This window comes from Guillardia theta (genome assembly GCF_000315625.1).
Source record: "Guillardia theta CCMP2712 unplaced genomic scaffold GUITHscaffold_40, whole genome shotgun sequence".
NCBI lineage: Eukaryota > Cryptophyceae > Pyrenomonadales > Geminigeraceae > Guillardia > Guillardia theta.
Window position 1 is genome coordinate 318,000 of NW_005434634.1, and position 13,340 is coordinate 331,339.

The window sequence follows — 13,340 nt, forward strand, 5'->3', positions numbered from 1 at the left end:
GGCCGAGGAGGAACGAAGGGAAGAGCGAAGGGGAGGAGCAAGATGAGGAGGAGTGGAGAAGGAGAGCAGGAGCAGGAGCAGGAGCAGGGGCAGGAGCAGGGGCAGGAGCAGGAGCAGGAGCAGGAGCAGGAGCAGGAGCAGGAGCAGGAGCAGGAGCAGGAGCAGGAGCAGGAGCAGGAGCAGATACCCTTGAAGACATGCGTGAATGGAGGACCCAGGAGAGGTTTCGAGATAATATTGACGGACATCATTCCTGGAGGTGAAAATTCCGCCTGCCGATCTTTCAGATGCTGGGGAAAAGAAGAGCAAGAGCGCAAGGAGGTGAACAGGGAGAAAAACAACGACAGAGAGGAGCAGGAGCAGGAGCAGGAGCAGAATGAGCAGGAGGGCAAGGACAAGGGCAAGGACAGGGGCAAGGATCAGGATCAGGATCAGGATCAGGATCAGGATCAGGATCAGGATCAGGATCAGGATCAGGACAAGAAGAGGACGAGGACGAGGACGAGGACGAGGACGAGGACGAGGACGAGGACGAGGACGAGGACGAGGACGAGGACGAGGACGAGGACGAGGACGAGGACAAGGACGAGGACGAGGACAAGGACGAGGACAAGGACGAGGACAAGTACGAAGACGAGGATGGGGAGAAAGGCAAGGAGGAGGAGTCACCTGTCCCACGTCGGTGTCGAAGTAGATGACCGCAGGCCATCGAGTGAGCAGCAGGTTGATCAGGAAGCGACTGAGCGTCGACTGCATAGCAAGATCAGCGAGGAGTCGAAGGAAGGGCGAACAGGGAGCAGACAAGAAAACAAAGCAGCACCAGCACCAGCACCAGCACCAGCACCAGCACCAGCACCAGCACCAGCACCAGCACCAGCACCAGCACCAGAATCAGCACCAGCACCAGCACCAGCACCAGAATCAGCACCAGCAGGTCTGTTTCTAACCTTCCCGCTCCCCTTGGCTCCAACGAGTGCAAGCTTGAGCTCCTGCTCGCTCCTTCCTGGCTGTCCGAACATACCGAGCACAGCGTCTCCTATCGCCCTCCAGTCCGCAGGAATCTGAAAACCAGTCAATACAGCACGGGAAGGGACAGAGGTGAGGAAAGGAAGAGGTGAATATCAGCAACAGCAGCTACTACACCACCAGCAGCAGCAGCAGCAGCAGCAGCAGCAGCAGCAGCAGCAGCAGCAGCAGTGCAAGGAGAGAATGGGCTGGAGGAGGGAAGAGACCTGCATGGGCTGCTGCTTGCAGCTAGAAGAGCTCAAGATGATGTTGCAGCCGCAGCTGCTGCGGAGCAAGGAAGCTGCCTCCTCCTCTTCTGCCCCCACATCCTTCCAGCTGTACTTCCTCCCTCTCCTCCTTCCCGCCATCTCCTCCTTCCCGCTCTCCGATGTATACTTGCAGAGGACCAAGATGCAGGCGACCTGCTGCTCCTGGATCTTGTCCCTTACCATCCTCGCAAGATCCTCCGCGCCCCCTTCCTCCCCCTCCTCCTCCTCCTCCCATCTCGCGTTGCTGAATTGAGAGATGGAGGAGGAACCGGCCTCTACTCCAATGGGCCCGTAAGGAGGGACCTGTGGAAGAAGAGAATGAGAGAAGAGTGCACTTAAACTTTCTCTAACACTCCCTCCTGCTCCTTCCCTCCCTCCCTCCCTCCCTCCCTCCCTCCCTCCCTCCCTCCCTCCCTCCTCTTCTTCTACCCTCAACCGTAGCCTCCTCTCCTCTCTTCATCCTCTCTTCTCCTCTCCTCTATTCTTCTCTCCCCGCAGATTCCTCTTCCTCTCCTCTCACCGCATGGATCGTATTCCTTCCCGTCTCCTTTGTCATCTTGGCCCCGAAGACTGTGCAGGTGCCCTCCAGCACCTTGATCCACGCGTGTCCTTGGATATAGATGGTCTCCCAGGGCTGCAGGAAGAAGATCCCCTCCTCTCCCTCCCTGCTCACTATCACATTTCTCTTCTGCGGCTTCCAGCAGTTAAGCAGTTCGAACGCTTCACTGTCCTCCTGGTTCGGCTGCTTCGAGTCCCTGAAGCTATCATCTGCAAGGTCCCCATCCTCGATCTCGAAGAAGTCTCCGTTGTGTTCTGCCTCCTCCTGCATCCTGGTTTCCGTCATTTCTGCATCAGACTCGCGTCCTGACGGCACCGACTCGTCGTCGTTCTGCTCTTCCTGGTCCCCTCCCTGCTGGGATGGCTCATCCATCTCCTCAGGGTCACCACCTTCTTCATCTTTCTCTATCTCTGCATTTGCAGTAGGAGTGCTGCTCACACCGTCTGCTTCCTCGGCCTCATCAGGTCTAGTCTTGTCACGGTCTTTGTCCTTATCACTTCCCTGCTTCTGTGCCTTGGACTTCTTTGCTGGCGTCAAGCTTGCCTGTGCGGCCGTCTCTTCTCCGACAGCCCTGCTAGCAGCTTTCTCCTTCTTTCTCTGTCGCTCCCCTCTCTCCTTCTCCTCCTCCTTCTTCTTCTCCGGCGTCTTCCCTCCCTCCCTCCTCCTCTTCGCCCCGCCAAAGCCCATTCCGCACGTGACAGTAATGCAGCGAAAACTGAAGAGAAAAGTAGGATTCAGGCCGGGCCCTGAGGCGGGGACTTACCAAAGTTGAGACAAAGTTTAGTTTTAAAAATCAGTACGAGGACAATCAGGAGAGCGGAGCTGCTGAGTTGCCAACCGGCCCGGGCTGCACTGATGCCGCCGGTCCGAGGGGGCCTGCACCCGGACGGCCCGGGAAGTTCAGGAGCTCGGGCGAAGGCCCCGGGATCCGTTATGCCGTTGGTATCAGGATGGGATCTCAGAGGATGAGCATACAAGAGGGCGAGAGTTTTCATTGGAAAATAAAAATGTTTTGATGTACACATAAGGGGACAGGAAGCCCAAAAATCAGATGGTTGACGAGTGTACCAGAACAACCTCCTGCCTCGCTTGCAATGCCAGCTCCTCGGCCCGGTGTTTGGGGCTCTGATTTGGAGTGACCTCTTGCCATGGCTTCGCGGCTCTGATTTCATCCGGCGTAATAGCTGGGGACTAGGTGGCGAAGTCAGTGAGCGCAACACGTGGAACACACGACAGGTACCATAGCATAGTCTTGGTCCCAGACGGCGTTCTCACGCTCGAGGGTAATTCGATACAAGGGATCACTTTGCGAGGTCCCTCCTGAGTTGCAGTCAGCACCGCAGAGGATAATCGACACGAGCATACGCTTGAGGCCTAGCTCCACTTTGCTTCCTTCGTTGCCGGGAATCAAGTGCAAAATGATCTTGATGTCGGCCCGGTGAACGGCTCGCCCGTCTACCTCATGTAGGATGTCGCCAAGGCGTATGACGCCGTTGTGGTACGCGGGGCTGCCAGGAGCGATGGCTCTCACCACCTTCACACCATCAGCTCAGCGCCTGGGATCGCATCCAAACTTCCTCACCAGCGATCGGTCCTCGCTCTCCTCAAACGTCAGACCGACACCGCACAAGCGACTGGTCTGCTTGGGCCCAACCAGCAGGCTGGAAGCCGAATCAGAGGTAAAAACGGTCGATCGGTCTCTTACCGATCATTGCTGATCCCTTCGTCCATCTGCTCCAAGACCTCCTGCGCAATGGTGCCCAGGTAGATGACGGCGACGAACGTACCCAAAATGCCCGCTGACAGCATAGCGATCTGGCAAAGAGTCAAGAACGAGAAGTAGTCACTATTAGAAGCTCACCTTGAACCAGTCAAGAGCAAGGCTGTTGGTCTCTGCCGCCAATAGAGCTGAGCCAGTCAAAACTCCAAAGAATATGTGAGGGGATTGTCCGATCAAAAATGTAACAAGAAAAACGTGCTCATTGATCTCGGTGATCCCCATAGCGTAGCAGTGAAGACAGAACGCAAGAGGGGTGAAGGAGAACAAGAGATTCACTTTCGCTCCCTCCTTTGGATCCTTCACGTACTGGGCCATTCCTTCCACAAGCCTGTGCTCTCGGAGCCATTGTTCTACAGCAGGACGAAACCAATATCTAGCGCCATTGAACATCAAGAACGCCGCAAGAGTGTAGATGCTGAACAAGAAGATGACAGTTAAGAAGTGAAACCCAAACAAATAACCCGTGGCGACCACAAACGGCTGAGCAGGAAGAAACATTGCGGTGGCGAAAAGGAATGTGATTACAAATCCGACGAGAGACCATGGTTCGTAGTCGTGAAACCAATGGTGCTCGCCTTCTATCCAGTGAGTCACTTCTCTTGCAAAGAATGCATAGAATGCAAAGGTTGCCACCATCACTACAGCAAGGAGGAGAACCAGCCCAATGCTCCTTGGATTGGCGAATTGCGTGCTCACCATGGTGCTCAATGATCAGCCCCAAGGGAGAAGAGGAGAGGAGAGGAGAGGAGAGGAACCGGTGCCAATAGAGGAAGAGGAGAAGAGACACCGGAGGACCTGCGATCACAGGAGGAAGCGCCAAGGACCCAGCCGCGAGCTTACAGCTGTCGGCCGCTCTCCTGCATTGAGCGAAGGGGCAACTCAGCGAGCCTGCCTCGTTTCCCTTTTTAATGCTCGTTGGATCCCCTCTTCCCCACTAAAGCCCGTGTGGAATCAGAGCTTCAATGCTGGGCGGCCAACAGCGGGCTCAGCAGCGGTATGAGCGGCGGGTGATGGAGAGAATGATGGAGAGGAGCATGATGGAAGAGACAGCAGATGGTGATACGAGGATGGTGGGCAGCGCGATGGGTGGATGGGTTGTTGAGGGGAGGAAGAAGAGCTTTCTAGCACCTCCGAGGAGCGCTGCTCATAGTCCGTCACAGTCACATCCATCGAGAGACTGGTCGAGCGAAGATGGGCACGCGAGGGATCGTACTGCGCACATCAGATTTGCTCGAGGACAAGAGGAAGACGAGAGTCTCGATGAGCACCAAACATTCGACGTGAGACTTCCGTTCGACACTGACGAAGACCTGTCGGAAACCCCAAGGTCCCTGTATTCAGCGACAGGTCATACATCTGATAGAGACTTCATTGAGGAGAATCGAATAGCTGCTGTGCAAGCAAGTCGTCGGCCTAGATCAGCTTCTACGCGCCAGGAGCTCTCAGAACCTCGAGCGCAGCCTGCGTGGAAGGTGAAGCGCATTATCTCCAATATGTTGAGCAAATCTGAGGCTTCCAACCTCACTACAATGGACCTATCGCACACGAGGATCGGCAACGAGTCTCTGAAGCTCCTGTGCTCTGCTGCATTCTCCGGTCGCTTTTCCAGCTTGAATCTTACTAACTGTGGGCTCTCCGCGCATTTCCCTCAGAGCTGTTTGGATTGTTGGGAGGAGAATGGGAAAGAGTGCAAGGTCGAACAGTGCTTCTTGGGAGTGAATCCCTCTATGTCTGTCGCTATGGATGTCCTCGCCCAGTGGATAGGAAACAACTCCTTCCTAAGAGTGTTGGACCTGCAACTGAACAGGATCGGGGACGAAGGTTGCCGGCACCTGGCTTCTGCGATCGCTGTCAACCGAGGGATCGAGGCCATGAACCTTCAGGGGAACTGCATCACTAGGTCGGGACTTGCTGCTCTCGTAGAGGCCTTGACGGGTCAAGGAGATAAGAGCTCACTCAAAGAGATCTTCTTGGGGTTCAACCCCATCGGGGACGGTGGGGTCGACGTGTTGTGGGACATTTTCTGCGGGGTCGCGGATACCAACTTGGAGACTCTGTGCTTGTGTAAGTGTGACATCACCGAAAAAGGAGGGTCTCTGATAGCAGAGGCGGCAGAGTCTGGCGCGTGTCCTCTTACCCGGCTAGACCTTGTAAGTTGTTTCGATTGCCGCATATCGATGGTGGACTGAGAGGATTACCAGAGCTACAACGCGGTTTCTGAGTCAGTGTCGGCTAGACTGAGGAAGAGAAAGCTCCTCTGGATCAACTTGGCGAGTGGAATTGAGTTTGGTGGCCCCGCCGAGGTTAGCGATAAAGATGTCGAGGACTTCCATGTGGGCAGAAAGGCAGGATCTGCATTGCAAGAGCAAGTGGAGGAGGCTAGGAAGGTGGGGAAGGCTGCTAGTGACAGTGGAGGTGGAGGTATGAATGCTTCTTCAGGTGTCTCTCGGGACATTCGCTGCTCAGAAGCATGTTCAAACATGGAGGAAGATGCCTCCGCGGTTAGAGTCAAGGAACACTACGAGGATCCCGGAAAGGGGACAAACTCAAACTCTTCAAAGAGATGTAAACCGTGAATCAGCCCCTCGCTCACTCTCTCCTTGATCTATGAGATCTCAGAGCTCTGCTAAATTTCTTTCACATCGTCAGCTTGACAAACTTTCAACGGTCTGAACTTTCCCCAGGTCACTCTCGGACCTCTCTACGGTGGCTCCTTGGCTCCTGCCAACGCTCTACGCAAGGAGATCAAACACTTTCCGAGGGATCATTACCTTCATGGCCCTTTGAGGTAGACGAATCCCTTCTCTCCGTTTCTGTCTCAATCCCCCGCCAGTGTTGGACGAGACGCCCACAACCAGCTGTTGGGGCCCAAGAAGGGAGCGATCAAGTTCGGAGAGGGCCTGGACTTCCTCAAGGACAACATGTGACCCTGACAACCTTCGACTCTCTCCTTATATCCTCTCAGGGATCGTGGAACGCTCTACGGGTGGATAGGAGGAGAGTTCGAGGGCTTGAGGCCAGTGGCACAGGACGTGGGGCATGGGAAGGTGATGCATGCTGGTGTGCCTTCTGACCGACATGTTCTGAGCGGTGCGAAGGGTTTGAACAAGAACAATCGCAGAGGGCTCAGAGGAGCGCCCGTGAACACGTGGCTGGTGATTGTGTGTAGAACAGATAAGAAGGACGCTGATATGCTCGAGCAGGGGAAGGGAGTCTGAAGGGTCTCAGGCACAAGCGGAAGAGAACTTCCGAAACGCCTTCACAATGTACAGTTTGTGTAACTTATACTCAGTAATCAAGCTTGTAAATACCGCACTGCTCGCCAGCAGAACGATCGGTTACGGTTAGGGCCCGGGCCAGTCGAACGGTCAGCCACTGGAACTTGACACTGAATACGTGACTCTGTCCCGTGATACTATGATAGGCAGCGCTTCGAGTGTATAAGTCCGACGGTCACTCCGACTCAGTCCACAGCGTGACCGGAGTCCGATCGCCGCCCGGCCAGGCCGGTGGCCCGGGGCCCGGCACAGTGAGCCGGCGCGCCCGCCGGCGCCCGGCGGCTACTAAATAACTGCTAAAACCTTGAAACGGTTTGAAAATTAGTCGTGAAAATTTGAAAATAGCGATTAAAATGGCTGCCCTGAAATAGAAAAGCACCACTACCCTTGTGCCCCACCATATCAGATTTCGTTTCACCCCACCCTCCTCATCTACGCCCTTTCATAGTCCTCTAGACCCGTACACCCAAGTTTCCCCACCCGGTACTAGGATGTAAGAACTGAAGGGGTAGGTCCAGTTGGGACCTCTTGACACCGGAAAAGGGCAAGGTTGGCCGAGAATTTCAAGCTCTTGGGGAAATTTTGTAAAATAATCTGAAATTTTATAGGTAATATTGGCGTAAAGTTTTCAAATTTAATTTCATTGAAGCCAACTACCAATAGTTTCATTTCGTTCTGAAAGGGTGGGTCACCTAGAATGGTAGGGTAGATGTTCCCTGGCAGGGGTCCTTTGACTAACTTTCGGAGACCGATGACGGGGTGTATTGTATGAAATAGCGTAGGGTGGGTAGGGTGACAGGGTGATGCAGGATAGGGTAGGGTACTGGTGTACGTCTGGTTGACGATGCAATGAACTGAATATGGGACGGCAACAAGGGAGGGAAGAGGAGGAGGAGGAGGAGGAGATAGAGAAGGAGAAGGATGGAGAGATGCTTTAGATTCATTAAGAGCCAGTGTGGGAGAAGCAAGAAGTGAGTGATATCATGGCGATAAGGTCAAATGGATGTTGAAATTGAACGCCGAGGTCAAATCCTCTTGAGACGCGTTGAATTTTGATAAGGTAGTCAGCTGTGGAGCAAGTCAGATGGAAGGCGCCATATTCAGAATATCAGTGTGTCAGAATATCAGTGTGTCAGGGGGGTCTTTTCCAGAATTTTCGTTGTCGTTGAAACACCGGAAAAATTTGTCGAATGCCTGGAGTGAAAGCTGACTGGGCGTGTAAGGTACTTCGCTCTGTTGCGACGAGGTGGAAAAGCGGACAAATCCTACTCGCCTATCCCTTCCAACCAACGGCGTAGCCGCCGAATCCCTCGTGCTCTACTAGCCGGAAGGTGCGACATGGCATTCGTGATTTGCCTTATTTCTAAACTCTTTCTCAGGAGTGGGTCAACCATGTCTCAGTTTCGCAGTGAGGAGATGCAGCTGCTGCAGCTGTACATTCAGAGCGATGCTGCGCATGACACTCTGTATGAGTTGGGGGCCCTTGGAGCGATCCAGTTCAAGGACGTGAGAATGCTGTCAACTGGGACGTGTTGCATCGTGACATGGTTTGCAGCTCAATAACGACAAGAGCGCCTTTCAAAGGATCTTCGTGCAGGATGTTCGAAAGTGTGAGGACATGCTCCGAATCCTCAGATATTTGAAAGGCCACTTCGATAAGGTGATTCCATATATACAGCCACACCGCGTGGTGATGGCGGCAATGCAGGAGAAAATTATTACTGGAGATGGTAGTCGGCACGATGTTGCTCCACTCACCTCACTCAATGAGCTCCATGATCGACTTCAGGAACTGGAGAAGGAGATGAAGGTAGAGATGACCAAGATGCCCGATGTTGTTTGCGCTGATTGTTGGCAAAGGATCACTCGGACAAGTACGGGCAACTTGTGAAGCAGAGAACCGAGCTGGAGGAGCATGTGCAAGTCTTGAAACATGCCTCCAAGTGGTTCGGACAGGCAAACAGGTACTTGAACGCCTTGCTCGAGGTATGTCTGATTCAGCTCGGGGAAGGAGTGGGATCGCCTTCACTGCTCCGTCCCTGGAGGAGGAAGGGAGGCATGAAATGTCTTCGCTCCTCGACGAGAATGAGGTCAGGATCGATGCTCGAGCAGGACGGGGCTGAGGTGAGGTTGCAGGCGGGGATCACCAGAAGACCTCCTTCTATGTTGGGTCACATCGCAGGATGTATCCCCTCCGCCAATATGCGAGATTTTACTGTGAAGCATCGAAAGAGTATTTCATACTTTGTTGAAGTTCTGCTCAGGTCACGCTCTTTCGTGCGACAAGAGGAAACATGCACTTGCAGCATGAGGAGCTTGACACCTCGGAGAATGTGAACTTGTTTGGTGTACATCACGTGTTCTGATCGCATCTCCCACAGCTCTCAGAGACTGAGTTGAAGTCAGTCTTCATCGTCTACTTCAGTGGAGAGAGATCCCGAGCTAAGATCGAGAAGATTTGTGAATCGTGAGGATTAGTCCGTTATCGACAAGTCGTTCTGTGACCTTCCTACTATCAGGTTCGGTGCAACCAAGTACCGTTTGCCCGAGGGGACCTCTGCAAGAGAGAAGGTATGGCAGGTTTACTAGGGCCTTGTCACATGATTTGATATGGAATGGATGAAGGACGTTCAAGATCTCTGCGAGCGCCTCAAGGATCTCGAGATTGTGATCCGAAGCACCTCAGAGTACAAGCGCAACAGGCTGAGGGCCATCGCCAACAGGTGAGACAAGACACTTTCGGTTTCAACGAAGCTGACGGCAGTGTAGCTTCGAGCTTTGGATCGAGCAAGTGACGAGGGAGAAGGCCATTTTTCACACGCTGAATCTCTTCAACTATGACGTCACCCATAAGTGCCTCATCGCTGAGGGATGGTGCCCAGTGTCGAGTATGTCGGATGTTCGAGATGCTCTTCGCCGTGCAACGCTCAAGAGCGGGGCAAGCGTGCAAACGGTGGTTGAGGTGATCAAGTCTAGGCAGACTCCTCCAACCTTCTTCAAGACCACCAAAGTGACTGCGGGCTTTCAAGCCATCGTCGATGCATACGGGATGGCTCGTTACCAGGAGTTCAACCCAGCTGTGTTCACGGTCATCACGTTTCCCTTCCTGTTTGGCGTCATGTTCGGGGATATCGGGCACGGCTTCATGATGTCCATGACCGGCGCCCTGCTGTGCTTGTTCGAGCAGAGACTTTCTTCTGCAGCCAACAACGAGATGTTCGGCACCCTGTACCACGGGAGGTACAACATCCTGCTCATGGGGCTGTTCGCCATCTATTGCGGCTTCATCTACAACGAACTCTTCTCGGTGCCTCTGGAGATCTTCGGGAGCACGGCCTGGTGCAGCGGGGAGATGGACGACCCTCAGTGCTCGAGGATCCCTGGAACTTCCCCGGACTCCACCCAGAAGTGGCTGAGGAGCAACCTGAACGAGGCCTTCGACTTCGCCACGGGCAAGTCGAACGAGATCGAGGTCACAGCTCAGGTGTATCCCTTCGGCTCGGATCCTGGGTGGTCGCACACCAGCAACAAGCTCAATTCAGCCAACTCGTTCAAGATGAAGTTCGCCATTGTTGCCGGAGTCTGCCAGATGGTACTGGGCATCTGCTGCAAGCTGATGAACACCCTCTACTTCAAGGACTCCATCACCCTCTACTTCGTCTTCATCCCCGAGATCATCTTCATCAACTCGATCTTCGGCTACCTCGTCCTCCTCATCCTCACCAAGTGGACGACCAACTGGAACACAGCCTTCGTCCTCAACAACGACGAGATCGTCCACATCCCGCAGGTTTACTGCAACGATCAGCTCTCCAATCTCCCGTGCTGGACGGCTCCCTTCCGCTACGATCGCTCCTCCATCGCTGGCTATGGCTCGAAGCTTGCTGAGCTCCCGGAGTACATGTGGTGCATGAAGGACAAGAGCGCCACGGCTGGATGCGCGGTGTTTGACTGGAAAGGGAAGATCATAGTAGAGAGCAACGTGTACGGGAACGCGTCGTTGACGCAGTTCGCCAACTACAACCCGACGAGCTGCCAGGAGGACATCTCAGGCTGTGTCATGTGGAAGCAGAGCCCTCCCTCGCTCCTCGACTCGCTGATCAAGATGTTCATGGAGCCAGGCTACGTCGCCATCGAGAACCAGCTCATCCCCGGGCAAGGCGGCCTCCAGGCCTTCCTCATCCTCCTCGCCTTCGTCTCCGTCCCAATGCTTCTGTTCCCCAAGCCCTTCCTGCTCAAGAGGCAGCATGAAGAGAACATGGCGCGCAGAGGAGGCTTCCAGGCCCTGCAGGAGCGATCCGACCTGGTGGACGGCGATGTCGAGACGGGTGAGTTGAAGGGATGGCGTTTGCAGCTGCGCTGACTGACGTGCAGGATCAGGTGACAGCAGCCACGGGCACGGGCATGGCGAGGAGTTCGAGTTCGGGGAGGTGATGGTCCATCAGATGATCCACACGATCGAGTACGTGCTGGGTTGTATTTCCAACACTGCCTCCTACCTCCGTCTCTGGGCTCTTTCCCTTGCTCACGCCCAGCTGTCGGAAGTGTTCTGGGAGAAGACGGTGATTGAAGTTGGTCTGGAGAGCTCGAGCGCAGGTGAGGAGGGCGAGGAACAGGAGGGGGGAGAAGGGAACAAGGGAGGGAGGGAAGGGGAGGGAGGGAGGTGTAAAAAAAGGGGTTGGAGGAGGAGTCATCTAGTTTTCTGATGCCGTGTTTGCAGCTCTTCTCTTCATCACTATCGGAGCATGGTCTCTCTTCACTGTTGGAGTGCTCATGGGTATGGAGAGCTTGTCTGCCTTCCTTCACGCTCTCCGTCTGCACTGGGTGGAGTTCATGAACAAGTTCTACGACGGCGACGGTTACCCCTTCCGTCCCTTCAGCTTCCTGACGCTGGGGGCTGACGAGTAGGAGCCAAAGGATTCGCGCCGTGAGGGGGAGAGAGAGCTTGCAGCTTCGCTTGTTAACAACATTTCCTCTCCCCTCTATCTGTCTCTTCCTCTCCTCCACTTGTCCCAACCTTGGCATCCCCATTCCTCCCCCTCCTCCGTCTCATTCTCCCCCTCCTCCCTGTCCGCTTGGGTCCGTCTTGTCCTCCATCCCCTAGACGCCCGCGAAGACTTTGCTCTGTCGACAGATGCTGCGAGAGAATCAGTCCAACCGAAGAGATGGCAGGAGGAGGAGAGAGGGCAGGAGGAGGGATGGGAGGAGGAGAGAGGGCAGGAGGAGGGATGGGAGGAGGAGAGAGGGCAGGAGCAGACGAGGGGAGGGAATGATGGATAGCGGATAGGAAACGAGGGATAACAAGTGGTACCTTGGTCCGTACTCCTCGTACTGTTCTTTCGTGACACAAGCAGTGACGAACTCCGGCTGGATAATGATTGAGAAGTAAAGGAGAAGCGCCAGAATGAGGTGAGGGAGGGAACGACAGAAAGGGGAAGAGAGGGAGGAGGGAGGAGGGAGGAGGGAGGAGGGAGGAGGGAGGAGGGAGGAGTCGATTTACCGAGTTTCCTATGAGACTTCCACCAAACCAGACGGCATAACGTTGAAACTCATGCGAAACGACGTCGATGTCGACCGCACTCCTCTACAACATCACGTGAGCTCCTCCTCCTTCACTCCCACCAGTCTCCTGCTTCCCCCTCCTCCCCCAAACTTCTATCCCCTCCTCCTCCCCCTCTCCCTCACCGCGATCTCTGCGGCCGCTGCTCCTGACCGTGAAACGCTTGACTGATGGCGTGTCAGATCATCTGGGCGAACGCAAGAGGAAAAGGCAAGAGGAACGAAGATGCAGGCGCAAGATGGGGTAGAGAATCGGCGGGAAGAGAAGGGAAGAGAAGGAGACCAGAGCAGAGCAGAGCAGAGCAGAGCAGAGCAGAGCAGAGCAGAGCAGAGCAGAGGGGAGGAGGAGAGAAGAGGGAGCAATCACAATACCTGGATCCTACGGTCAACAATCTTCTTCAGATCTTTCTTCAATTTCTTATCAAAATCCTTGAACATCGTCGATCCTCCTGAAAGAACCACGTTCCCGTACAGCCCTCTGACAAACTTGTTATAGCAAACCGTCCCTCACTCCTGCCCCTCCCCCCTTCACGTCTCCACCTCCCCTCCTCTCCCTCCTCCTTCCGCCAACCTCTCCTCCTCTCTGTACCTTCTCGTATCTATCGGGCAACTTTGAATCATCTCGTCTATCAGAACAGGGAGAGGCTTCAAATAATCGCTGCTGTACATCTCAGGGCTGCCAAAAGAAACATCAGAACAAGTTCTCTGCCTCTCCCTCTCTCTTGTTCTCTGCCTCTCCCTCTCTCTTGTTCTCTCCACTTCCGTCACACCCGTCACTTCCTCCTCTTCCACTCCTTCAATGCTACATATCTTCAGCAGCTGCAACACTCGACCCCCTCTAGCCTCCTCCCTCACATTCGTATGAATGTCATCTCCCCTTCCTCCCCCCT

General features: G+C 54.5%; 5 protein-coding genes across 5 annotated transcripts in view; 2 read left to right on the forward strand and 3 right to left on the reverse strand.

Annotated features, from left to right (window-relative positions):
* Positions 1-728: 728 nt before the first annotated feature.
* GUITHDRAFT_109616 (hypothetical protein) lies at positions 729-2,520 on the reverse strand (the record flags this gene model as incomplete). Its single annotated transcript, XM_005831419.1, has 4 exons — positions 729-1,061; positions 1,233-1,577; positions 1,795-1,908; positions 1,954-2,520. The coding sequence occupies 4 exons, from the start codon at positions 2,518-2,520 to the stop codon at positions 729-731; spliced, it is 1,359 nt and encodes a 452-aa protein (XP_005831476.1).
* Positions 2,521-2,880: 360 nt separating this feature from the next.
* Positions 2,881-4,312, reverse strand: GUITHDRAFT_139734 (hypothetical protein; the record flags this gene model as incomplete). Its single annotated transcript, XM_005831420.1, has 5 exons — positions 2,881-3,024; positions 3,074-3,367; positions 3,416-3,494; positions 3,539-3,648; positions 3,695-4,312. The coding sequence occupies 5 exons, from the start codon at positions 4,310-4,312 to the stop codon at positions 2,881-2,883; spliced, it is 1,245 nt and encodes a 414-aa protein (XP_005831477.1).
* A 383-nt stretch (positions 4,313-4,695) lies between these two features.
* On the forward strand, positions 4,696-6,831 carry GUITHDRAFT_139735 (hypothetical protein; the record flags this gene model as incomplete). Its single annotated transcript, XM_005831421.1, has 7 exons — positions 4,696-5,763; positions 5,815-6,114; positions 6,298-6,401; positions 6,447-6,536; positions 6,579-6,660; positions 6,712-6,768; positions 6,817-6,831. 7 exons carry the CDS (start codon positions 4,696-4,698, stop codon positions 6,829-6,831), a joined length of 1,716 nt encoding a protein of 571 aa, XP_005831478.1.
* Positions 6,832-8,111: 1,280 nt separating this feature from the next.
* Positions 8,112-11,874, forward strand: GUITHDRAFT_163570 (hypothetical protein). The gene is made up of 14 exons (XM_005831422.1): positions 8,112-8,222; positions 8,271-8,397; positions 8,447-8,551; positions 8,600-8,701; positions 8,752-8,855; positions 8,903-8,981; positions 9,028-9,108; positions 9,156-9,224; positions 9,273-9,358; positions 9,411-9,462; positions 9,517-9,614; positions 9,661-11,219; positions 11,266-11,487; positions 11,612-11,874. The coding sequence occupies exons 2-14, from the start codon at positions 8,284-8,286 to the stop codon at positions 11,797-11,799; spliced, it is 2,859 nt and encodes a 952-aa protein (XP_005831479.1). The 5' UTR covers positions 8,112-8,222; positions 8,271-8,283; the 3' UTR covers positions 11,800-11,874.
* A 117-nt stretch (positions 11,875-11,991) lies between these two features.
* GUITHDRAFT_109620 (hypothetical protein) overlaps positions 11,992-13,340 on the reverse strand; it is a gene marked incomplete at both ends in the record, with an annotated part of 2,340 nt that continues 991 nt past the window's right edge. The window contains 5 exons of the mRNA XM_005831423.1: positions 11,992-12,028; positions 12,203-12,258; positions 12,392-12,475; positions 12,823-12,928; positions 13,040-13,126. Of these exons, the coding sequence (XP_005831480.1) occupies positions 11,992-12,028; positions 12,203-12,258; positions 12,392-12,475; positions 12,823-12,928; positions 13,040-13,126 (370 nt within the window). The remainder of the gene's footprint in view (positions 12,029-12,202; positions 12,259-12,391; positions 12,476-12,822; positions 12,929-13,039; positions 13,127-13,340) is intronic.